Here is a 26808-nt window from a genome sequence, read left to right as displayed (position 1 = left end):
TAAGAAGAAGATAGGACGACTGAGCAGGACAGAGGGGAAGAAGGAATGTGTTAGTACAAGAGTGTCCCTTTGAGGATCAACATTTCTGAGATGACATTGGGGTGGACAGTTGTTTCCATGACCATCTGCTTTAAAGTCAGAGAAAATTAAGGGCACTTCGCCATTGAATGGATTTAAAACTAGTGTATGTTTGAGAAAGTGTTAGTATAATAATTTTGTATGTTTTCTCTGATTTGTGGTAACTCATATAGAGTACAAAACAGTACTGTATATGAGCAAAATTGACACTTTGAGATTTGACTATTGTTTACAGCACTTGTCTATACTCTTGAGGGACAGTTTTTTGTTAAATTCTTTATTTAGTGGAGAGTTAAACTTATGATTCTAAAGTAAATTGAAAGTATGTCATTCTAAAAACTAAAAGAAAAATAAAAGGAGATAGGAGGGAGGGAGAAGGGTAATGTAAGAAATATCATTATGCTATTAAATCTGTATATATTAAATACATGAAATTTGTTCCCTTTATATAAATTTTAAAAAGTGAAAAAAAGAATCTCAGAAGCAATTTCTGAACATAGAAATAGTTTCTCTAAGCACCCAGTTACTAATTCTGCTGCTCATTTGTTCATTATAGAAAAGCTGAGTTAAAAATGTGCACATACTCATTTCATTCTGCATTTCCATTTTGAAAGGAGTACCAAGGCTGGTGGCTCTCACAACGTTCTTGTTCATGGAAAATAAGATGGTGCATAGGAGACTGCTTCTCCATGGTTTCAGTTTATAAAGAATTGGAATAATATTTTAATAAATTTACATTATGTTTGTAGTCCTTCAAATAAAAATCATATAAAATTTGGTGTGTTATTCAATGTGATCTCCTGAGTTATTTAAAAATCACACCTTGAATATAAAAAAGAACAAACCCCAACCCAACAAAGGGAACTGGTGTTACTGGTTTCTTAGTTGGCCTAGGACCCAGTCTGGTATCACATCAGGTGTAAACCTCAGATAGCACTAATTCCCTGATGTCTTTTTCAGGAGGAACCATTACTGTGATTGATTAGCTAGGTCTGCTGTGTGAGGGGCATCAGAAATTGCAGCAAGCCAGCAAATGCCAGTATTAGGACACAGCAGGCATTGTTTTCCATGCATTTGTGTGAACAAAATGAAGAACCAAAAACACACTAAAAAGGCACACACCACCTGTGGAAGCATTCTTGGAAAAATACCATTTGACCTTATGTTTTTCTGAGATGATAATTCATTAAGGTGGAAATAAGTGATTTTGTGCAATGAGCTCATTTATCATGTGTGACACCACTCACAGTGACGTTGATGTATCTTCATTTGGTGCCTATAGAATCTTTCTGCAAGCATCTGACTATTAGAGTAGAATACTGTTTATAAGATTGTCCATCTCTCCCCTCTTAGATAATGACATGGAAAGAAGGTAGTGATATGGGCCGGCGCCGTGGCTTAATAGGCTAATCCTCCGCCTTGCGGTGCCGGCACACCGGGTTCTAGTCCCGGTTGGGGCGCCGGATTCTATCCCGGTTGCCCCTCTTCCGGGCCAGCTTTCTGCAATGGCCCGGGAAGGCAGTGGAGGATGGCCCAAGTGCTTGGGCCCTGCACCCGCATGGGAGACCAGGAGAAGCATCTGGCTCCTGGCTTTGGATCAGCGAGATGCGCCGGCCACAGTGGCCATTGGAGGGTGAACCAACAGCAAAAAGGAAGACCTTTCTCTCTGTCTCTCTCTCTCACTATCCACTCTGCCTGTCAAAAAAAAAAAAAAAGTAGTGATATGAAGAGAAACACGTGGAAAATGATTGGTTGTTTGAACCCTCGGGCAGTCATCATTTATCAGCTATGGTATATACTGGTATATATGTAAAATATATTTTCCCCCTTTGGAAATATTTAAAGTGTGTACAGTTTCTGGATTCTCATGCAAATTGGAAATGCTGCCTTTTCATATCATGCTTCTCATTTTTTTATGCTGAGATGTACAGTAAACAACAGAGCGATGCCAGAACTAAACCCTTTGTGAAAATCATTCATCTGCTGTGTTATAATTTTAGGTAGAGGTGGACAGATCACGGACCAGCACTTCCCTCAAAGACCTCCTCTCACAAACCCTGTACACAGTCAGCGTTTCTGCAGTGTATGATGAAGGGGAGTCTCCCCCAGTGACTGCCCAAGAAACCACCCGTGAGTTGTGCTCCTGATTTATTGATAATTGGGATACAGTGCTTCACATGCACATGTGACTGAGCTTTACTGGGTCATTTCCTTTCTTAGTGTTATTTTACCCAGCATTTAATAATGCTTAGGTTTGTAGATTGTTTTTCATTTATTTTCTTCATAGCCCAGTGTCCTTTCTTTTATCTTAGTTTCAGTTCCTTTTGGGATATTTTCAGCTACTCCCATTAATTCATTTTCCAACTAATAAAATGTGTGTTTTTTATGTGTGTTGGACACTTTTTCTGGAAAACATTGATGTGTTATCAGATATTTTTTGAGATCTCACCATATGTAAAGTGCTTTCAGGGGTAACAAAATATAGCATCATGCTATCAACAGTTTATCATGTAGCTGTAGAGCAAAAATAGTGGTTAATACATGGAGTTGGGTAGATGGCACAGAGATTGTGTGAAATGGGATTCCAGAGAAGGCGATTTGGATACAGCAGCATAACATGGGTGAGACATAGGACAGCCTGCTAAGGAATTCTGCTGCAGCTCCCAGGAATGCCACTCTTTCTCCTGCTCATGGCACTTCCATTGTATTTCACCCAATTATTTCTGCCTGTAATTCTTATTCTGTGTATTCTACTAGCAAGATAAATACTATACTTATGAAAGCAGAGATATTCATTTTTCTCCATGTTGTACCTCCCATGTCTGGCACATAATTATTCAATCCAGTGCTCAACCAACAGTTACCTGATTCAAACAGTGGTAAAAAATTAAGTTCTAGATTTAAGCTTATTTCAAACAAGTATAATGGCGCCATATATGTAAGTTAAATTTCTATTATCCACGTTAGAAAAGGTAAAAAGAGATAGATGAAGTTAATCTTAATATTTTATTCAAAATAATATGTCTGAAATTTTATCATTGCAACGTTTATGAGCATGATATTTGTTAATGAGACATTTCAAAATCTTGTGTGATTGTTTTTTGAAGTCCAATGCATATCTTACACTTACAACACAGGTAAATCCATGGTAGCCACATTATTAGTGCTCACTGGCCACAAATGACTAACTTCTAGAGAAGTTAAACAACTTGCCAAGTCTCACCCAGTAATCTAATGGCAGGAACAGTGTTACAGTTTGAAACTTTCACTTCCTGCCCCTTAAATCTTTTGACAAAGACTTGAATAGTTTCTTCCTTTGTGCCCCTGTTCTACCTGATTAGGACATCTTGTCAAATTGCACAACCTGCTCCTTAATTTTGGGTTTATCAGCTTCTCTCTTTTGACTCTACCATTTATTTGCCATGAGAGATCTCTCAGCAATTTCAATGTCTGTATGGAATCAGTTCTTATCTGGTAAGGATCATGGTTAGAGATGAGAATTGATGCATATGAATAGCCTGACAGCTCTGTGCAAACTTAATAGATGTAATAGTGAGAAAAAGAAGTCAGGAAAAAAAGCCTGGTGAAACAGATAATTCACTATACTAGATTAATATTTTCAATGTTTGTTTTCAATCTTTAGGATTTCCAAGTAAGTTTTAGATATACCCAAAATGTACCCCTAAGAATTGGTTTGTTTTGCAGTTATGCTTGTGGAAGTGATACCATTCTATTTATCTTATTGGTCCTTTGATTTATAATTATTAGGAACACATTTTTGATGGCTTCAGATTTTGTGTAATTGGCTTTTTTTAAAAAAGGTTTATTTGAAAGACAGAGTAACAGAGAGGAGAGAGAGCAGGGGGTGGGAGAGAGAGAGATAGCTTTCATTTGCCATTTCACTCCTAAATGCCCGTGATACTTGAGACTGGGCCAAACTTAAGTTAGTAGCCAGAAACTCCATCCAAGTCTACCTCATGGGTGGTAGGGATCCAAGTACTTGAGCCATTACCGGCTGCCTTGAAGGCACATTAGCCGGACGCTGGATCACGTGAGGACCCCAGGTACTCCAAGATGGGATGCAGACATCCCAAGTGGTGACTTAACAAGCTGCACCACAAATCCCACCTCAGGTAGGTGGCTTTGGTTACCAGGAGATAGAGAAGTAATCGACACTAAAAGTTCAGGACTAGTGGCAATCCTGAATTGCTTGTGTTGCAAACCAACCAGAGTCTCTGGTCAATGGAGAGACTGTGATTTGGAATTTTACTGGTCATCAGGGCTACCTGGCATTTTGCATTCTGGGTCAGTACAGTTTGCTTTATATCATGTGTAATATTAGTGATTTATAGAGAAAAGCTTATGCATAGATTACTAAGGTATGATTGTAATTCAATTACAACTGTGAACATGTTCAGAATTTCTTTTGTGTGGTAATATTCCTAGGTTGGAATTCACTGTATGTTTAGGCAGGAATTTCATCAGCAATTTTCAGAGTATAATACTTTTGGTGTTGTTTGAAGTAGGATAGACATTTTCATTTTTAACTTCAGTGGTTATATCTGTAAAAATGGGTTTCTTTTGGGCATTAGAACAATAAATTCTGAACAACAAATGAGTAACTATTTCCTTGGCCATCATCTTGAATGTGCTATATAGTAGTATACTTAGTTCATGACTTTCTGGGGGAAAGGAGGACTTCTTAACCAGGGATCTGTATATGGGGGAACTTCAAAGTGATCATGGAAAAATGGAATGGAATTAAAAAATAATGTGTGTTTTCCCATGAACCTTTTGAAGACCCTTCTTATGACTTGGAGGCTCTTTGATGACTAGAACAGACAGGTCCATGAACTCTCTGATATTATATACTCGAACTTGTGCTTTGTTTATTGCTGTGTTTAAGAGTTCGTGACTTTGATTAGATTCTCATGGAGTTGAAGACACAAAAAAGTTATGAACTATAGAGCTAGAAGTTGCTGCTAAATGGCACCTTTAAATATGATTTTAATGGAATATCATTACTAACGAACTATATGAAAATAATGTGTGCAGTTTCCAGAGCTCTGTGTTGTATTCATTTTCTAATGAATTGAATTGGTAAAATATTTGGTTCTAAGCAAGATATTAAGTGTTTCCATGTCAAATAAAATACAAAAAGGCAATTTATTATACTAATTTAAGTTTGTAATTCACATTAAAAAACTTAGTCTGTCTTTTTTGATGATAGGACCTGTTCCAGCCCCCACAAATCTAAGGATTACTGAAGTAACACCAGAGAGTTTCAGAGGAACTTGGGATCATGGAGCTTCAGATGTGTCTCTCTACAGAATAACTTGGGCACCTTTTGGGAGCTCAGATAAGATGGAGGTAGTATTAACTCTATTTTTTTTTTTACATGTATCATTTCATTATAGGGGAGATTGTTTGAAATATGTGTTACACTGTTATCAGATAAACATTCTATTTACCAGATAAACTTTTCCAAATAATGACATTTGAGCTCATAGCAGGAGGAACAAAGTAGGAGGAACATTTGATTAAATAATGTTAGCAAAATGCCATTGAGTGTATATAAGTGGATACTTAATTTTGTCTGGGTGTGTTTTTGTCCTCTTTCCAAGACCATCTTAAATGGAGATGAAAATACTTTGGTGTTTGAAAATCTGAACCCCAACACTCTCTATGAAGTTTCTGTTACTGCCATCTATCCTGATGAGTCAGAAAGTGATGACCTGACCGGCAGTGAGCGCACATGTAGGTATTCAACTTTCAAATAGGATATTGATATTTTAAAGTTAGTTTTCAAAAAATAGAGCTACAGCTACATTGGTGATATTTTCCCCAATTCTGTTTTTTTTTTTTTTAGTGCGTCTGATACCTTTAACAACACAAGGTAAGAATTTAATTTGGTGAATTATTTGTTTGAATGAACAATCGATGAATGAAAAATACTATAAAACACACTTTTGAATAGGTATTCTACTTTTTATTGTAAGATATCAGTTGTCACTGCTTTTAAATAGGCTTTTTAAGAAATTAATTAGTTAAGTTTATCTGAGATGCAGAGACAGACACAACACAAAGATCAAGTGAGTGAGTGAGAGAAGGTTCCCAGCTGAAGCTCAGAGCCAAGAAGGCAACCTTTTTCTCCTATGTGGGTGATAGGGATGGAATAACTTGAGCCATTACCTGCTGCCTCCCAGGGAGCACGATAGCAGGAAACTGTAATCAGGTATGGAGCTGGAACTCGAACCAGGCATGCTGATATGGGTACCCCAACTGGCTTTTACCTGTTAAACCAAATGCCCACCCCTTACATGAGGCTTCCTTTCCTTTTTTAAAAGATTGATCTCTATCTATCTATCTATCTATCTATCTATCTATTATTTGAAAGGCAGAGTGACACAGAGAGGGAGAGACTAAGATCATCTATCCACTAGTTCATTATCCTAATGGCCACAACAGCTGGGGCTGGCCTAGCCTGAAACCAGGAGCCAGTATCATCCAAGTCTCCCACATGGGTGGCAGGGACTCAGTTGTTACTTCCAAGGCACATTAGCATGGAGAAGGATGGGAAGTGAAGTAGCCAGGACTTGAACTAGCACTCTGACAGGGTATGTGGGTGTCTCAGTGAGGGGCTTGGCTCACTGTGCTACCGTGCATGTCTCTATGAAGACTTTCTTAAAAGAAAAAACAAACTTTGTTTTGCTACTACTTGTTGAGGAGTATATTAGCTTGGCCTACCATAGTAAAATATCAGACTGGATGGGTTAAACAATAGAAACATATCCCTATCTCTCATTAAATGGTAAACTCCATCCAGGTGTGGGGTCTCTCCTCTGTTTCTCTGTCAGAGAGTAGGTATTCAGAAAATTTTGTTACATAATACTTTAACAAATTAATGATTAAACAAGGGAAGGAAGAAGGGAGGAGAGACAGACAGTTATTCTATAACAAATAACTCTACGTTTAGGATTCCCTTGGGAGCACTCCTTTGAGGTTTTCCCTTGCTGAGCACCTGGGGACTGGAAAGATCAAGGTGCTGGCCAACTCAGTTCATAGTGGTGCTTTCCTCCTGGCTTGTATACAGCTCCCTTCTCACTGTGTTTTCACATGGTAAAGAGAGAAAGACAACAAGGTCTCTCCTGTCTCCTTCTATAAAGACAAAATGGAGGAATCTGGAAAACATCATGCTGAGTGAATTAAGCCAGTCCCAAAGGGACAAATATCATATGTTCTCCCTGATCGGTGACAACTAACTATGCACCTAAAAGGAAACCTGCTGAAGTGAAAGGGACACTATGAGAAACAATGACTTGTCCTGACTGTCAAGGAACAACTTAATACTTTATTCTTTTTAGTACTGTTTTGTTCTACTTAATACCATTGGTTGAACTCTGTAATTAATACACAAATATTCTTAGGTGTTTAAATTTAGCTGAAAAGTGATCCCTGTTAAACATAAGAGTGGGAATAAGAGAGGGAGGAGATGTACAATTTGGGACATGCTCAATCAGACTTGCCCCTAATGGTAGAGTTAGAAACATGCCAGGGGATTCCAATTCAATCCTATCAAGGTGGCATGTACCAATGCCATACTACTAGTCAAAGTGATCAGTTTCAGTTCATAACTGATCATAGTGATAGGTCTAAGAGTCAAAGGGATCACACAAACAAGACTAGTGTCTGCTAATACCAACTGATAGAATTAAAAAGGAGAGAACAATCCAACATGGGAAGTGGGATACACAGCAGACTCATACAGTGGCAGATGTCCTAAACAGCATTCTGGCCTCAGAACCAGCCCTTAAGGCATTTGGATCTGGCTAAAAAGCCCATGAGAGTATTTTAGGCAAGGAAAGCCAAGACACTGTGGTCAAAAAACAAAACAAAACAAAACAAAACAAAACAACCAAAACAAACAAAAAAACAACAAAAACACAAAACCCTAAATGTGGAAAGAATGGGCCATCAAAGAAGGATGTACCTTTTTTTGAAGGGAGGAGAGAACTTCCACTTTGACTATGGCCTTGTCTAAATAAGATTGGAGTTGGCGAACTCAAAAGGCTTCCATAGCCTTGGCAGCTCATGACAAGAGCCTCGGGTATTACTGACGCCATAAACAAGAGTGTTAATTGTTAAGTCAACAACAGGAGTCACTGTGCACTTACTCCCCATGTAGGATTTCTGTCCTTAATGTGTTGTATTATGTGAATTGACGGTATAACTAGTACTGAAACAGTACTTTACACTTTGTGTTTCTGTGTGGGTGCAAACTGTTGAAATCTTTACTTAGTATATACTAAACTGATCTGTATATAAAGATAATTGAAAATGAATCTTGATGAAGAATGGGATGGTAGAGAGAGTGGGAGATGGGATGGTGTGGGTGGGAGGATGGGGGGAAAAAGCCGCTATAATCCAAAAGCTCTACTTTGGAAATTTATATTTATTAAATAAAAGTTAAAAAAAAAAGACTCATCCCATCGGATGAGTCATGATCTCAACTAACCCCACAGGCCCCATCTCTAAATACTATGCTATTGAGGCTAGGGCTCTCACCTATCAATTTTGGGGTTCATAAGCATTCATACCAAGGAGCCATTTAAGACTCAACAACTGTCTTTATTTTGGTGTCAAATTTAATTTTAAGCCCAGAGGTATGAAGCTCTCTTGATTTCCTTGGTAATCATACATAATTCAGGGGTGGCATTGTTCTGTGTGCTTACCCTGTTTTCAAAAATTTTCTTTCAGCTCCGAAAAGTGGCCCACGAAACCTTCAGGTGTACAATGCAACATCTAACAGTTTGACTGTTAAGTGGGATCCTGCTAGTGGTCGTGTGCAGAAATACAGAATCACTTATCAGCCTTCAACAGGGGAAGGCAATGAACAAACGGTAATTTGTTTTATAAAGACTATAACTTGGATAAATTCTACCTCTCCTCTTTAAATGCCTTTCTCCCTAATGCTTAGTCATGCTTAAGTTTTTCATGGGATGCAAGATTTACTATATTGAATGCGGTCGTTTGACTCTTTACCTGGTGCTATGAGTGGTAGGCCCTAATATAAGCTGAGTGAATGTTCTCATGGGAGATGACAGTTGCTCCTCATAGTAGCTTCAAAGCATCAGGCATGCTCACCAGCTTATTCATGGTTCTCTTAGAAGGTGTTAGCACTGGATTATGGATTTCAGAATCTAATAGTTTTTGAGACTCTGTAGGGTTTCCGTCCTCCTTTGAAACTGTATCAAATGCTGAAAATTTGTGAAACATAATTATAAAGTTTATTTTCTTTTATATATTCCAGTTTTTTTCTGGGTTTGGAATGTCATAGGGTTCCTTCTAAATCTGATGTTTACTGACCTTGTAGTCCATTCACCTAATTCAAGCCATTTTCCCAGGCCATTAGCAAGGAGCCAGATCCAAAGTGGAGCAGCCAGGACTTGAACCAGTGCCCATAAGGGATGCCAGCGTCACAGGCTGTGGCTTTACCTGCTACTCCATAACTTGGGCCCCGTATGTGGGTCTTTTTTTTTTTAAAGATTTATTTATTTATTTGAAAGTCAGAGTTACATAGAGAGAAGGAGAAGTGGGAGGGGAGGGGATTTTCCATCCACTGATTCACTCCCCAATTGGCTGCAATGGCTGGAGCTGCACTGATGGAAAGCCAGGAGCCAGGAGCTTCTTCCAGGTCTTCCACACAGGTGCAGGGGCCTAAGGAATTGGGCCATCTTCTACTGCTTTCCCAGGCCGTAGCAGAGAGTTGGATCGGAAGTGGAGCAGCTGGGACTAGAACTGGCATCCATATGGGATGCCAGCACTGCAGGCAGTGTCTTTATCCACTAAGCCACAGCGCCAGCCCTATCCATATGTGGGTCTTGACACCTATGATGTGTCTTGCTAGTTCAGAGATGTTATTTGAAGTTCAGGTGGGCAATGACTTTGGGTTTGTGGTTCAAGGTCTTTGATACAACCTTGTAAGAGGACTTAGACGCATTAGAAACATTCCTGTCTTTAGTGTCACTTCTGAGTTTGTCTTTTGAGGTTTCCATAGCACCAGTCTTAAGTAGTATGATGCATTTGGACTGAGAAATTGTTTTAGTTAAATAGATTGTTAATAATAAATAGAAGCTGTAACCAATGGCTTTTATATAAAAATGAGATAAAACAAATGATATGGACTGATATTTTAATTTTAGAAACAGAACTTCTTTTTTTCTGTGCCAGACCAGATTTGGTAAAACTAAAAAGCAGGTGAAGCTTGTCTTTAGCATTTCCTTTCTTGATGACACTGGTATTCCAACTGTTTCTCTTGAGTCTTGTTTACTGTCCTTCAGCTGTTTGCTATCATTAGAAAGAGTCTCATAAACTTATCCCCTGGGAAGTATGAGCTGCTCATCCTGTAAGGTTTGTTATTGTGAGGGATATTTGGATTTTAATGCTGTCCCTGAAATAATCAAAGTAATGCATCACTAAAGCTGGAATTATTTTTGTGGAGTTGGATGGGAAAAGTAGGTCCATACACCTCTGCTTACTCATAAGACTGGTTTTCCTAAGTAGATGCTCTAAGACTTGTTGTGTATCAAATTTTTATGAAGATGGCTTGTATTGAAATTGATACATCTATTTCATAACCTCAGATTATAAATTTATTAAGATTAGTTACTGCAAGTCAACTTGTTCATGTTGAGGATGCCTTCAGTGACTTGCTGAGGTCTTCTCTGGAACTCAGACTGCTTCAGTGGATGGGTGCTAAGCTGGAAACATCTGGTCTGTACTGGCGCATACAGCCATGTACATGTGCACTGACTTGTGGGCAACATGCCATTTTCATGTGATTTTAATTAGCATGGCATAAACATCTTAATTCAGTAGACTGTTAACAAATCGTACAAATTTTCTTTCAACAAGATAGCTAGACGGCCTTAAGCAATGAATAAAATACTTCAAACTCCATAATTTGTGGAAGTTGAGAAGCTTCATGGCACCAGGCTGTTATGGTGGAGACAACTAGGAACTCTTGCCTGAGTGTGGCTTGGCAGACAATCTGGTCCTGTCGTTTACACAGCTAATTCTGTTAGAGTGACACTGTTTTAGGGGAAACATGAAGATCTTCAGATCTTTTGCTGAATCATTTTAATGTGTTTCTAAAGTAAATAAAAAACATCTGCAAAAAAGTGAGACTAATGCTGAATGGTGCAGAGCGCTTCTAAAATTATGCAGTTCTTTGGTATCTTAAAGTCCTTTTGTAGCTCACTTGTGATTAATCCCTTCTCTTGGAAGAGTTCTGTGAAATGTGTTTTGGATAAAATTTTGCAGTGCTTGTGGCTGGCAAGTTGAGATATCTTTTTGAGTTCACCAGTTTTAAAGTTTGGGATGCTTTTTGTGATTTGAGGTGCATATTTTTCATGTAAAATTCTACCATAAGATGTGTCTTAAGCTTTTGCTGTGGTACATGATTCCAGAAGCTTCCCAGGGTCTCAAACAGCACCTCTGTAGAAAGCTTTTTCGAGCAGTTTGTTGAGATGGTGGTTGATGGTGAGACTGACAGCTAATATTCACCAAGGCCTGTTTTACTCAAGACCACAATAGGAGGACGGCAGAACAGTGTGGTCCTGCAGAAACTGAAGCCCGACACTCCTTACACGATTACCGTGTCCTCCCTGTATCCTGATGGCGAAGGGGGCCGGATGACGGGAAGAGGCAAGACTAGTAAGTAAAACCAAAGTCCTTGTAGCATCTTTTATAACTGCTGCCAGAATTGTACCTTATCTCAAAACACTACAGGTGACTTTGATTCATTAAAAATAGTACTAATGTTAAATATCAATTTTTGGAATTTTCCATCTCTGTGGGTAGATGAGACTTATGTACCAGATTAACATTTTGCATTTATTCACTACTTCAATAAATATTTGTGGGGTGTCTGCTGTGGTTTACACACAGCAGACAGTTGGATGCCTGTGAGTTATCATGGAACTTGTATTTTGTGTATGCTTGCTTGTTAGGATCATCCTGTGCTATGATTTCTGTGCATTTCAGAACCTCTGAATACTGTGAGGAACCTAAGAGTGTATGACCCTTCTACCAGCACCTTGAATGTTCGCTGGGACCATGCAGAGGGAAATCCTCGTCAATACAAACTCTTTTATGCACCAACAGCAGGTGGCCCAGAGGAATTGGTAATTATTTCCTGGAGTGAAATATGTTAGCTGTTGAGTGATTTAAAAGGGGAACTGAAAGAGTTAACCAGTTTGCTTTAGTGTTGAAGTTCATATTTATTTACTAGGACCTGACTAAGGGTGCATAGTTGATATCTTAAAGCCTGTGTAGTAGGAACATTGCAAACTTAGGGCCTGTGGAAGAAGTGGTCATTCCAGGAGTAAGTGGGAGTATATAGAAGTCTTCACAACCTCCTGTGATAGTTCATAGAGGGGTAAATCATTATATCTCGATATTATGGAACATGATTCTTGACTTCATCTTGAGTTGGTTTTATATTGTTTACAAGGTTTTCAAATCAATTACTTTGTGCCTCATTCAAATCTTTAGGTACCAATCCCTGGGAATACCAATTATGCCATTCTCAGGAATCTGCAGCCAGATACCCCATACACCATTACAGTAGTTCCTGTTTATAATGAAGGTGATGGAGGACGCACATCAGATACTGCAAGGACATGTAAGTAAAAAGGCAGAAAAGCTAATATTTCATTTAAGTGCTGCTTTTCATTATAAAGTCTGTAGAGGGCCATTAAAGAAAGTGAGGCAAATTCATGATGGAATTAAAAATATTATAATTATCCATAGTACACCTCCCAAACACTACCAACCCTTAACATTTTAGTGTATGAAATAAAAAATTTATAGTGAAAATTATTTTCCTTAAGATTTATTTATTTATTTGAAAGGTAGAGTTACAGAGAGGGAGAGAGGCAGAGGCAGAGAGAGAAGTCTTCTATCTGTGGTTCACTTCCCAAATGGCCGCAACGGCCAGGGCTGGACCAGATTGAAGCTGGGAGCCAGGAGCTCCATCCGGGTCTCCCATGTGGGTGCAGGGGCCATATTCTGTTTTCCCAGGAGCATTAGGAGGAAGCTGGATTGGAAGTGGAGCACTTGTGCCCATATGGGATACAGGCACTGTAACTTACAGCTTAACCCTCTACTATGCCACAGTGCTGGCCCCAGTGACATTCTTTTAAAATAATTTTAGGATTTTAAAGTGTGTATATAATTATTAGAATGTTACTTCAGCTCTTCAGTTTCTCTTACCAAAATTCATTCAGCTTGCTTTGTGCTTTATAAAATTGCATGAAGCATTGTTTTCCAATTGGCTTACATGGTGTAAATTGTTAAACTGTTCATTGCATTACTTGGATTGCGTACATTTCTCTGGTTTGCAGAGGAAGTGCTTTTGGACATTAAAATTCTGTAGGCTTTAATTTGCCGTTAATATCTTAAGAAATCAGTTTATGGTGGTTTTACTATTCTTTGAAGTACTTCCTGAAGGCTTTTGTGCATGCTGATAAATGTTTCTTTGGCTTTAAAAATATACTTCCTGAGAGTTAAAACAAAGACAGCATGGGTGGTTTCTTTTGATAAAAAATGTAGTGGTCTGGAAAGATGACAGTATGGGCTAAACTAGAATTTGGGATTAGTACATGGATTTAATTGGTAGATTTCTCTAAGTCCCTATTGAGAATTGAGTGTATCATATTTTTCTAAGCACAGAAGTTGTTAGTAGCTATTGTTGAATAAAGAAGGAATCAATGAAAGAATGAATGAGTGAATTAGAGTGTCTCCATTGCTGTTGTGAGATTTTACTTAGAAGATAGATCTTGTGAAATAGTTGTCCTCTTCTCCCTGGAAAACCAAAGCCCCTTTCCTGTTTCTTTCCCCTTATCCTATGCCCTTTAGGGCCAGTCCAGTTCTTCTACTTTCACTAGCTTGTTTTTATTGAAAACATCATTGCTTCCATATAGACAGAGATCATAGTTGCCTAACTTTGACTAAATTCAGATTTGGAGAGTTTTAATTTGCTTTTGTATATAGATAATTAGAAGTTTAAATGGCATAACATTTCATCCTATTATAGAGTTTAGGTTGTAGAAAAGTGATAAAAGCCTGAAACACATAGGCAGATTCAAGAAACAGGTGTTTCCTTTCATTTCCTCAGTGGTGAGAGGACTGGCAAGAAATGTGGAGGTGTATAACCCCACACCCAACAGCCTCGATGTTCGCTGGGATCCTGCTCCTGGGCCTGTGCAGCAGTATCGTGTTGTGTATTCTCCTGTGGCTGGCACAAGACCCTCAGAATCTGTAAGTAATTTTGTCACCTTAGAGCTCAGCCAAAGAATTTGTAGATTCTGTTGTGCTTCCTACCATGGCTGCTGGCAGGGAACAATAAACCTATTACTGGTGTGTCCCTGCCTCTCATGGAAATTGTATTTCTTGATAAATGCAGTTGCATGTTTGTGCAGTTTCAGTAGCCTGTAAGAGCCCAAAGCACAGACATGCCAGTATATAATATTTACAAGATTTTTCTAAAAAAAGATTTATTTTTTTTGAAGGGCAGAGCAAGAGAGAGAGCGAGAGCGAGAGCGAGAGAGAGAGAGAGAGCGAGCTAGTGAGCTAGTGAGCAACTGAGAGAGATATCTTCTATTTGCTGGTTCACTCTCCAGATGGCTGTAACAGCCAGTTCAGGGCCAGGCTGGAGCCAAGAACCAGGAGCTCCATTATGATCTCCCACATGGGTGACAGGGGCCCATGTACTTGAGTCATAATCTTCTGACTCCCAAGTACATTAGTAGGAAGGTGGATTGGAAGCAGAGTAGCTGGATCTTGAACTTGCTCTTTGATATGGGATGCTGGGTTGCAAGCAGTGTCTTAACCTGCTGAAACACAATGCCAACCCCTAAATGATTATTTTAGGTAAGTTAAGGCAGGTGTATTAATTCTAATATTAGTTCAGGAAAAGAATTTTGGGAAAATTCAGATTAATCAAATGAATTAAAACCCCCCATGATAAATGCAAACTATTTCTAGACCTTATCAATATGAACTTTTGCTGTGAAGTACTAATGTCTTTGTAATGAGGCTATCTTAAAGCTTGCCTTATTGGCTATTACAAATATCCCTTATCTATTCAATTAATAATATTATTCGGTGTATTTTTAAGTTGACTAATAATTTAGAATTCAGAAATTTACTAATTTGGATAAAAATCTTATCAGAACACCCAATGTCAAGTAAATTTATAGATTAATTTAGCTTACAAGTCTTTGCAAAAATAAAAATGATCATGAACAGAGATAAACAGCAAGCAGTTGTGTATTTTGTAAGAATCTTGATTTTCTTGCCCCTGTGTATGATAGGACATATTACACAACATTACCTTTGTCTCTCCTCCACTGGTGTGGAAATCCTTCTCTTATGTGTATCTAACGTTCAGGATGTTCTTGGATAAATATCATGAACCCTAGATGTTATGCTTGAGAATCTTTATCATAAACATAAATGGAGATGATTGAAGCTATTAAGAGTCAAAAATGAATGAACCTTCTTTAGAATGGAAATTCCTTAGGATGAAAGCACCTAACGTTGTGGCTTTGGTCAAGCCTATGAAGAAGCACAGTTGGCTGCTGACATATCTGGGCTCAGCCTTGTATTATAAATATTAGTATGTTGGCTAACCACAGGCTCTGTAAGCAGTTGGGTTGTTGTCAGGCAGAATTTGGCATTTCTTCCCCTTGTAGATTGTGGTGCCAGGAAATACCCGCACAGTGCACCTGGAGCGGCTGACTCCTGACACACCCTATTCTGTGGACATCGTGGCCCTGTACTCGGATGGAGAGGGCAATCCCAGCCCCAGCCAGGGCCGCACACGTGAGTCTTCCCCATTCTCTTGTAGCTAGATTGGCAGGGCTTCTCTGAGAGAGTGAGGAGAGGGAGGTAGGTGGTGAGTGGGGGTATAGTGAACTTTCTCCCTCTGCTAGGGAGGGGATAGGCTTCTGCATGGGATTCTGCTTGGGCATCTCCACATTCACATTCAGACTAAAACTTTGGGCCCATGATTCTCCTGTGTGCTTAATGAACTTCATTTCATCATTTTTCATCTGGGACCTAAATTAGGGAGGGTTCCTCTCTGGCCTGCAGTGGGTCTTCTCACAACTAGGCACTTTGGAAATGTAAAAGCTTGGCTTTTATGTTTCATTAAACAGAGGTGGTTAACTAGTAAAAACAATCTCTTTTTTCCACATCTGTATACTTAAGTTTAAACTTGGTTCTATGTCACTGAAAACAGAACTGTAGCTGTGATCTCACATTGAAAGCATAGAAGATAGGTATTTTGTCTTAAGGGAATAAACCATTTATCACAGTGAATCATGAAGCACCTGCATGCAGTTTCCTTAATCTGACCTGGGTAATGCTCCCAGGGAGGCAACAAATTCTGTTTTATTTATTTAGTGCCCAGAGGTGGACCAAGGAATCTGAGAGTCTTTGGGGAGACAACCAATAGCCTCTCTGTAGCCTGGGATCATGCTGATGGGCCGGTTCAGCAATACAGGATCATTTATTCTCCCACTGTTGGTGATCCAATTGATGAATATGTAAGTCTAACATAACACTTGAGACACTGTATAACTTAGCTGGTTGGAGGGTAAGGTTTAACTGTCCTTGACTTTTGTGTGACAGTCATGTGTTACAGGACTTTCTCTGGCATGAAAATGAAACCACCCTAGTCAGGGCTTCCATAGCACAGAGGAGCAGTTTTTGGGCTCCTCTGTCTTAGAAAAACCTCATCTCTTGATCAGCTGCATGTTTTCAAAAAGTTTCATTTATTCATTTTTAATTATTGGAGACAGAGAGAGACGGAGAGAGAGAGAGAGAGAGAGAGAGAGAGAGAGAGAGAGAGAGAGAGAGAGAGAATGAGAATGAATTATCTTGCTTCCCCTAATTTACTCCCTAAATGTCTACAACAGCTGAGGCTGGGCCAGGCCAAAGCCAGGAGTGCAGAACTCAGTTTGGATCTCTTATGTGGGTGGCAGACCCAAGTCTTGAGCCACTACCTGCTGTTTCCTTAGTAGGAGGCTAGATCAGAAGCAAAGTGGGGGCCTCAAATCTAGGCAGGTTGATATATGATATAAGCATCCCAAGTGGCATCTTAACTGCTGTACCGAATGCCCACTCCTCACCTGCATGTTTCCGATCACTTAATTTATACCATAGAAACCAAGTCTAGTGAAATATGATACTCATTACTCTGGAATATTTAAGGTAAAGTTCAAATGATGTGATTATCCAAGCTCCCATAATCCTTACTATATAAATCCATTTGTAACTGATGGAAAAAACTTCACACTGTATTTGAACTTTAGTGGTTTAATTGTGATAGATTACAGAAAGTTTACCCATCATGTCGATTGTAAAGAAGTCAAGTCTGTGGTTTGCAACCTTAATACCACACACAATCTCTTATAACATACTCTCTCCATGCAGTTAAATATTTCACCTACTTGAAGGCTTTAATTCAAGTCCCCATCTTTACTAATAGAAAAATATTGAGAATTTCTCATCAAAATGAGCTGAACAGGATTACCAGCTAGTTTGCCAGAGCAGTGAAGCTGATGTTCGGTGTTTGTTTATGCTCGCCATGGACAAATATGCAGTTTCCCTTTACTTCTGAGACCATTAAAATATAATTTCTTCTACAAATTTATTATTATTTTCAAAGATTTATTTATTTATTTATTTGAGAGGTAGAGTTACAGACAGAGAGAGGGAGAGACAGACAGAAAGCTCTTCCATCCACTGGTTCACTCCCCAAATGGCTGCAATGGCTGGAGCTGGGCTGATCTGAAGCCAGGAGCCAGAACTTCTTCCAGGTTTCCAACATGAGTGCAGAGTACTATGCACTTGAGCCATCTTCTACTGTTTTCCCAGGCCATAGCAGAGTGCTGGATCAGAAGAGAAGCAGCTGGGACTTGAACCAGTGGCCATATTGGATGACAGCACTGCAGGTGGCAGCTTTACCTGCTACTCCACAGTGTTGGCCCCCTAAATGCCTTTAATATCTGGGGCTAGGCAGGCCAAAAGGGCTTAGAACTCAATCCAGGTCTTCCACCTGAGTGGCAGGGACCCAAGCACTTGAGCTATAATCTGTTGCTTCCCAGAATGTGCATAAGCAGGAAGCTGTATCAGAAGTGGAGACTAGATTTTAACCCAGGGTCTCCGATATCCCACACATACCAAGGGGCAACTTAACCTGCTCTACCACAACTCCTGTCTCAAATTGGTATTCTTGTGGGCAGAAACTGAGTCACAAGTAGCTAGTGCCATGCCTGACCCACAGTGGGAACTCGGTACATTCTTGTTGAAGGTCTGTGTGACTGCCATGTCATAATCCCTCTGTTTCTATTTATGCACGCTCAAGGAGGCAGCAGGTGAGGACTCAAGTAGTTGGGTCCCTGCCATTCACATGGGGGATCTGGACTGCGTTCCAGACTCCTGGAATTAGCCTGGACAAGTCCTGTCTTTGACAGCATTTGGGGATTGAACTAATAGAAAAATTCTGTCTTTCTGTATTTTGTTCTCTCTGGCTCCCAAATATATAAATAAAAAAAAAGAATAAGATTTCTACCCCGTCAACATAGGATGTTTACATAATAGAATGATTTTTGAAGAAGCTTTATTCTCCAGTGATGGGAAACAGCAGGAGGGAGGTGAATTACCTGCTGAGTGTTCCAGTGCTCAGTAGCCTATTCTGAGGTGCTGTATGTGTGCCTTTAGTCCTCATGATTTCTTTCAGAGATGCTAAATCACATGGCTGTTAAGTAGCTCATCTGGGATTTGAGCCCAGATCTGTCTGAGTCTGAAACCATTTTTCCACACTGCATAGAGGTACTGTAGACAATTTGTCTTACCACAAGAGTTGTATAGCCCAAAGAAAATAGGAAAAAACCATTGCTGTTTATGAGAATACATAAAACAATATTGTCTTTTATCTCTAGCTGGTAATAAATTTATAATTTAACCTCATGTGTAGACCACAGTCCCAGGCAGAAGAAACAATGTAATACTGCAACCCCTGCAATCTGATACTCCATATAAAATTACTGTCATTGCTGTTTACGAAGATGGAGATGGTGGCCATCTTACAGGAAATGGAAGAACTGGTAAGCGTCTTCGATGTTTTCTCTTTTTGGGTATGCGTTGAAGTTTTCAAGATTTTGATGTTGCTTCTTATACATTTTAACACCTTATGATTTGGGGGTACGCATTTAGCCTAGCAGTTAATATGCCCTCATCCAATACCAGAGTACCTGGATTTGATGCCTGGCACTGGTTCCTACTTTTCTTGGCCTATGTGAACATTTTGGGGATGAACAAGTGAATGGGAGCTCTGTTCTCTTTCTTTCTCTACCTCTCAAATGTAGTCTTTAATTTTTATCTTTATGGACACTTTTAAACATTACATTAATATTGTATTAACACTTATGTTAGACATTAAATTTTGTCAAAACGATGATGACAACAGAATTACCAGTGTTCATGCCCCTATTCTGACCTACACTGGTGGCAAATTTCTTATAGGATAAAGAATCTCTAGTTTGGTTGCTCATAGGAGTCTCCTGAGAGCTTTAAAAAATACTAGTGCCTGGGTGCTATTCCTAGAGATACTGAGATAGCTGGTCTGAGGTATGGTCTGGACATATGGATGTTCCAATATACAGCCAAGGCTGAATGCTACTGGGTTAGCATAAAGGCTGGCTGGACTCCAGCTCTGAGTTCTGTTCCGGTTAAATATTGACATTCTTGTTTTTCTGGTTCATGTAGCAAAGTTCTATGTGGGTAACATGATTTCAGATTTCTGTTTACACTTACCTGCCCCAACCCTTTTTGTGCCCAAACAACATTTACAATATCACAGAAACTGGCATAGGTAATATTTGAAAGCTGCTAAGAGAAAAGGAAGTAGAGCTGATCCACTCAGTCCCTCAAGATCAGCAGTCTACATGTTTATTGATACTGTTGTCTAAAGGACTAAAACAGTGGAGACTAAGTGCCTGAAGATGATTTTAATTTAAGAAACTGACTTTTTCCACTATCCCCTGAAATTTTTTAAGAATATATTTTGGTTAGTTTTTTTGGGAGGAAAATGGCATATATCACAACTTTGTGCTTATCAAAATATATTTAAAATATTTACTGCATCTTGAATTTTCTAGGAAGGGTCAAAGTTCTGACTAGTTTTTCCAGTGGAAAATAAATCCCAAGATATATGTATGATTTTGCTAATACTATGAGTAATAACCCAGTGACAAATGATATGCTATCTGCACAGCATTGACTTTGCAAGTTGTAGGTTTGGGGGCTGTGCCTCTGGGTTAAGAGTTTAGGTTATTCTGGTGGAGTACAGAGTGGTGTGGGGGTGGAACCTTGTTTTAGTCACTGTGTGGCCTTGTGCAAGTCATATCATATTTATGTGATGAAATGGTTGGACTATATAGCCTCTAAATTGCTTTCTGGTTCTAGGAATCTATAACATTCTAAAAGTCTACTGTCTCTTTTGTTTTCTATACTTCTGAGCCATATAATGTAACAATTCAGGATCTTCTTTCTGCTGGGGAAGTTGTTCTGGAAATCATCAGTTCCTGAGACCATTTCAGTTGCTGTTTGAATTTGGAAAACTACTAAGTTTTATTGAACACTTCAATGGCTCCTTGTTTTCTGGACAAGGACATTATGGGACATTATTAAATTGCTTTCATAGGATAGCCCTATTCAATTATCATAAAGTTTTGTGCTCTCTTTGTGTACTGTGGAAAGGTCTGTAATATGTGCTAATGTTTGTTTGCAGTGGGACTACTTCCTCCTCAGAATATACACATCTCTGATGAATGGTATACAAGATTCAGGGTGTCTTGGGATCCTTCACCTTCTCCAGTTCTTGGCTATAAAATTGTGTATAAACCAGTGGGTAAGGAAGCCTCTTTATCACTGTAGAAATGCTTTGGGGGTCATTTGTATGTGAAGATATTTTCCATTGCATCACCTACTCCTGTATTCTCCTGCTAGTTCAGTGGGTAATGTTTCTAGAAATTCTGTTTTAAGCCAGTAGTCTGAAGCACTGTTGTTACTAGAGGTATAGGTGAGACTCTTACTAACTTACACGATTGAAAAGTTTGATCTGGTCTATAATGTTGCAATGCTGCTGATGGTTAGACATCCTATTTGTTATTATTATTATGAAATAATGCATATTTATTCTATAGAAACTTCTGTATTTTCCCAGTTATAGCCAGATGTTACTCCATTTTGGATACAAATTTAAAAATTCTTTCCTTAAATATTAATTTTTTTGATTAACAACAATGGCACATACCTCTGGAGTATAATGCGATACTCCAGGCATGAATATATAACATTGATTAAATCAGGGCAATCAACATACTTGTGTCTCTATCACCACCCCATATGGGCATTGGATTTACACATATTAGTTTACCCATGGTAGGTTTCTTGTCAGCTCTGCACTGGCATTTTAACCTAAACTGACATCAGCTCTGCTTCCATTGTGCTATCTATGTGCTTAGCAAAATTTGAAGAAAAATGTTCTTTGTATCAAATTTGCTAGGGAATTTTCCATATCTCAAGGAAAAGTCTGATTTAGAAAAAATGAAGGAAAGGAAATGAGAACTTGTGTAAGAAATGGAAAGAGAGCTTAAAGAAGAAAGGGGAGTTGATAACTGAGAACTCTCTATAACCAAACTGTATGAAATGAAGTCTAAGATAGAAATTCTTAATCATTTCTGTAACAAACAGACAAATATTAACGAAGCACCCACTATGTGGAAAGCCCTATGTTGGCAAAGTAGGACTTAGAAAAGAGGCATGAGAATTTATTCCCTAAAGAAAAAATTGACCATTTTTTTTTACTACATTCTAGGTGATGGGCTTTGAGAATGAAAGTGAATAATTCAGTCTCTATAGTTTCACATTCACCATTTAATGTAACATGTATTACAGTAAGCAAGTGCATGAGGGACTGTAAGAATTAGTGGAGCTCATCCTACCATTTGACTCTAACTTAAGATCTTTAAGAAAAATTTGAGGCAACTGATGGAATATTTCTGTGATTGTTATTGAAGGTTCCAATGAGCCCATGGAAGTTTTTGTTGGAGAAGTGACATCGTACACATTACACAATCTCAATCCCAGCACGACCTATGATGTGAATGTTTATGCTCAGTATGATTCTGGACTCAGTGTTCCTCTGACAGATCAAGGCACCACGTGTGAGTCATGAATCTTTTCGTGGTTGTAAGAAAACATGTAGTGAAAATGACCAGCCCAGCTTGTTTTAGTTTTACTGTTTATTAACATTTGTATGTTTTCTTAGCATTAAGTAGGTAGGTCAATTTGTGCCCCATTAAACAAACCTATCTAAACTCATAAGTAATGTAAGTGAGTACATAAAAATGTATATGATGATGTTTCTTCTGCATAAAATATTATATTTTGAATTTTAAAATATAAAATACAGAAATTTTCATTTTGTCTATGAATGGTCTGTAAAATTAAGATTGGGCGTGCTATTTATTTTTGACATTTGATGTTAAGAGACATATTACCTAAATTCATTGATTAAATGAATTCACTGATAAGTTAGTTGAACAATTGAATTATTATTATTGACTTGGCCCAGAGACAGATGTAGTAGTCATCAAATGCTTTGATAACCACTTAAAGACTTACCACATTGCCTTTCAGAAAAATTTATTATTTTTTCTATGAGACTTCTTTGATATAGTTTTATGAAGGACTCTGTGGACCTTCCTTGCCTTGAGAATCAGTGATGCAAATAAAAGTCTTTTGTGATTGTGCCATTTTCATATATGTTTCATATGAGGAAACTTTAAAATTTTAGACATTTATTTTTCAGCCATAGTGAAAATTTGAAAATTGTTGTGATTCAAAGTATTTTTTCCATTATTTACAAAATGAATCTCTTTTTTATTTTGTAGTGTATTTAAATGTGACAGATCTGAAAACTTACCAGGTCGGGTGGGATACATTCTGTGTCAGATGGTCACCTCACCGGGCAGCCACCTCCTACAGGCTAAAACTAAGCCCTGCAGATGGTATGTGGATTAAAAAATGAACTGGAGCATAGTGGATACATTTTAAATTTCAGTAAAGAACAGTTTGTTTATAAAATGACATGTAGAGATGTCTTTAATGTGATTGATGATAACACTGACATTTTCCTTCCTCATCATAATCAGGAACCAGAGGACAAGAAATTACTGTGCGTGGATCAGAAACTAGTCATTGCTTCACTGGCCTTTCACCAGACAATGATTATGGTGTCACTGTTTTTGTGCAGACACCAAACCTCGAGGGACCAGGTGTCCCTATCAATGAACATACCAGTAAGTTTTCAAATACTTTGGAAAGTTTTCTAGGCTTCAGAACAGAATGCTATAGGTGTGGGAGTCATAGGTGCCTTCCATTCAGGCCCTTCTCTCTGTAGGTAGCAATAGTGATGATGGCGGGAAAGGGCTAACTGCAGGATAGATGGCTGATACTGAGAAGATGTAGATGTACTCATACTGGTGACTTTTACTCCTTTGCCCTCCTTGAAGGCCTTATATTCTCCCTTTACATCTTTGCTCTACTTTCTACAGCTATAGTTGATGTTGTATGAGTACCAGTGATACCAAGCATGTGTGGATAGAACAGAATCTCCCTTGTGTCTGGGAAAACAAGATTGGAGCCTTATTTTCTAAGATTTGATTTGTAGTTGGCAACTTAAATTACTCTTCAAATTTACCTTTGGGGCCAGTGCCGTGGCTCAGTTGGCTAATCCTCCACCTGTGGCACCGGCACCCCAGGTTCTAGTCCAGGTTGAGGCGCTGGATTCTGTCCTGGTTGCTCCTCTTCCAGTCCAGCTCTCTGCTGTGGCCCAGGAGGGCAGCGGAGGATGACCCAAGTTCTTGGGTCCCTGCACCCACTTGGGAGACTGGGAGGAAGCACCTGGCTCCTGGCTTCGGATAGGCAAAGCTTCGGCTATAATGGCCATTTGGGGAGTGAACCAACAGAAGGAAGACCTTTCTCTCTGTTACTCTCTCTCACTGTCTAACTCTGCCTGTCAAAAAAATAAAAATAAAAAATAAAAACAAATTTTCCTTTGGGAATATGAACTATTCACATGTTGTGATTTTCTAATTATTATTTTCAAAATTCTAGCCCTGAAACCAACAGAAGCCCCTACAGAGCCACCTACGCCTCCTCCCCCTCCCACCATTCCACCAGCCCGTGATGGTAAGTACAGCTGACTAGGCAATGAACTCATCAGATAGAGATTTATAGACTTATTTCTGTCCCATATGTTCATTTGTAGTTGAAGGAGTATAGAACATTTCTGATTTATTGTTGCTGCCAAAATTCTTTTAGATTCAAACAAAATTCCAGGTAATTTTTTTCATTCTATAGGTCCATTTCGGTGTGTAAATCAGTTATGAACTTCAACATTTTGGTTGGAATTGTTTCCTCCATTTTGCTGATTGAGGTCTAGGCAAAACCTTCCATAGTCCATAGTCACATGTAGGCATTTCTTTCCACTGGCTGCCATCATCAATGGGAACTGAGAGCCTTTTTGCCTACACGTAAATGAGGCCTTCGGATTTGGAATTCCTGGTTTTTGGCCTGAGAAGTGCCCTGGATTACACAAAGCTAAAATAATTTCCTTTCACACAAGGGTTCAGATATAATTACTTGCAGTAACTTACAGAGATGTTAAGGTTGATCTCTCAGTAATTTGGCAGCAGTTGTTTAGTGCTCCATCAAATTAAATTAAATTAATTGTTCTTTAATAAATTAATTAATGTTAATTTATTAAACAATTCTTTTTCCCATATTCTGTTTCTAGCTTTCAATAGAAAGCATTTCATATTTTTTTCTTTCCTCTTAGAAGGATCTAGATTGTTACAATTTCCCCCCAATTTTTTTATTGTATTTGTTGTCTAACAGCAAAAACACTCATTTTCAAATTTATCTACACTAACAAATTGAATTTAAGCACAGGTATTTTTATATTGATCAAAAAACTATGAAACCTGTTATAAATAAAGATAAATAAAGATAAAATAAAAGTATATTATTATAGGATAAAATAATAATGGATTTCTTTAAATTAAACTCTTGAAAGAAATTCAGTCATCTTGACTTTAAAAGCATTGTTTTACTCTTCTTTTTTGAGGTAGGCTTTCTTTTGTAGAATAGTTTCAGATTCTCAATGAAATTGAACAGTCAGAATAAAGTTCCACATTGCCCTGCATCACTACCAACATCCAGAGTGGTATATTTGTTACAACTGATAGGTTTGTACTGGTGTATCTTTGTCACTCAATGTCTAATTTGCATGAGGGTTCATACTGTCATATAGCCTATGTGTGAAGTTTTTATAAACTTAAATGTTATTATTTTAAAAGTTTTGTTTTTAGAGTCCAAGTTTGGAATTCAAATGAAAGAAAGTTATTTTATGTCTCATCTCCCATCTCATGTGATTTTAGTGGCCTAATTTAGAATTAACAATCAATTTATTTACATCAGATCTTTGGTCATTATATTAAAAATCTCCAAACTCACTGATGGCTCTCCTTCAGTTTTACGTAGTGCTGCTTTTCAATGGATTTCTTCTCCCATTTATTGTTTGAAGCTACTTGAAGAGTTCCACGAGGCAAAAGCATATCTTTGCATAATGGATCTGAACAGGAAAAAACTGAGAGCACAAACTGAAAGTCAGTTAGCCCATTACTTCTCAAATTTATTGTGTATTTGAGCCAAACGGGTATGTTATTGCGATTCTGATTCAGAAAGTCTAGGGTAGGGCCCAAGACTCTGCATTTCTGATATGCTTCCAGGCAGTGAGTGCTCTTGCTTCTGAACCACATTTTGAGTAGAAAGTTGTTTCACTACATTTTTCGGTGATATAATCTCATTTGAGTGAAAGAATTCATGAGATGTGAGGCTTCATCTCTCTGTTTTTTTTTTTTTCCCAGTATGCAAAGGGGCTAAGGCAGATATTGTGTTCTTGACTGACGCCTCTTGGAGTATTGGGGATGATAATTTCAACAAAGTTGTAAAATTCATCTTTAATACTGTGGGAGCCTTTGATGAGATCAGTCCTGCTGGGATTCAGGTCAGTGTCATTTTACTGGCTAGCTATTCATTTGTAATATTGTGCTTTTTTCTTGAACTTCTCTTTTTAAGTGGAAAATCTTTTCAATATAAGCTATGTTTTGACCTTTACTATTTGCTATTTCTCTTACATATGTAATTTTGAGAAGGAATTGGCTGTAAATAATAAATAGACAAATAAGATTCCTCTAGATACTCTCTTTGGCTACATGACATTCATATTGTAGAATTTATGGGATTTGGATTCTAACTTCCTGGTTAAGACTTCCAACTATGACACATTTCCAGAAAAGGTCACCCAAAGTTCCAGACATTCAAGTATTGAGAGTGTCATACCCTGAAATGTTAGAAGAATCCGTGCTCACTGATGGGTCAATGAAAACTGTTCTATACATTGAAGCTATTACCTTGACCAGAAGAATATCCATTGTTGACCCAAAGCACATTTCATTTGTTTCCCTAAAATAATAATTACCAGTTTTATTGCTGTGTAGTATCTGCAAATTTATTTGTTATTGTGGA

At 38.4% G+C, this 26808-nt stretch overlaps 1 protein-coding gene across 3 annotated transcripts in view; it reads left to right on the top strand.

Moving 5' to 3' along the window:
• COL12A1 (collagen type XII alpha 1 chain) overlaps nt 1-26808 on the top strand; it is a 125458-nt gene that overhangs the window by 60375 nt on the left and 38275 nt on the right. For 2 of the 3 annotated variants that reach the window (XM_062186368.1, XM_062186371.1), the window contains exons 27-44: nt 2083-2208; nt 5309-5448; nt 5703-5835; nt 5948-5974; nt 8836-8978; nt 11664-11793; nt 12124-12263; nt 12634-12763; nt 14258-14400; nt 15837-15966; nt 16549-16691; nt 19127-19256; nt 20942-21061; nt 22233-22379; nt 23109-23225; nt 23370-23516; nt 24334-24408; nt 26148-26287. In XM_062186368.1, coding sequence (XP_062042352.1) covers nt 2083-2208; nt 5309-5448; nt 5703-5835; nt 5948-5974; nt 8836-8978; nt 11664-11793; nt 12124-12263; nt 12634-12763; nt 14258-14400; nt 15837-15966; nt 16549-16691; nt 19127-19256; nt 20942-21061; nt 22233-22379; nt 23109-23225; nt 23370-23516; nt 24334-24408; nt 26148-26287 — 2261 coding nt within the window. The remainder of the gene's footprint in view (nt 1-2082; nt 2209-5308; nt 5449-5702; nt 5836-5947; nt 5975-8835; nt 8979-11663; nt 11794-12123; nt 12264-12633; nt 12764-14257; nt 14401-15836; nt 15967-16548; nt 16692-19126; nt 19257-20941; nt 21062-22232; nt 22380-23108; nt 23226-23369; nt 23517-24333; nt 24409-26147; nt 26288-26808) is intronic. The other variant, XM_062186369.1, reaches the window with a different exon arrangement.

Source organism: Lepus europaeus, chromosome 3 (genome assembly GCF_033115175.1).
Source record: "Lepus europaeus isolate LE1 chromosome 3, mLepTim1.pri, whole genome shotgun sequence".
In the NCBI taxonomy this organism is placed as follows: Eukaryota; Metazoa; Chordata; class Mammalia; order Lagomorpha; family Leporidae; genus Lepus; species Lepus europaeus.
Note: the sequence above shows the minus strand (reverse complement) of the source record. Positions and strands in the feature narration are given on the sequence as shown.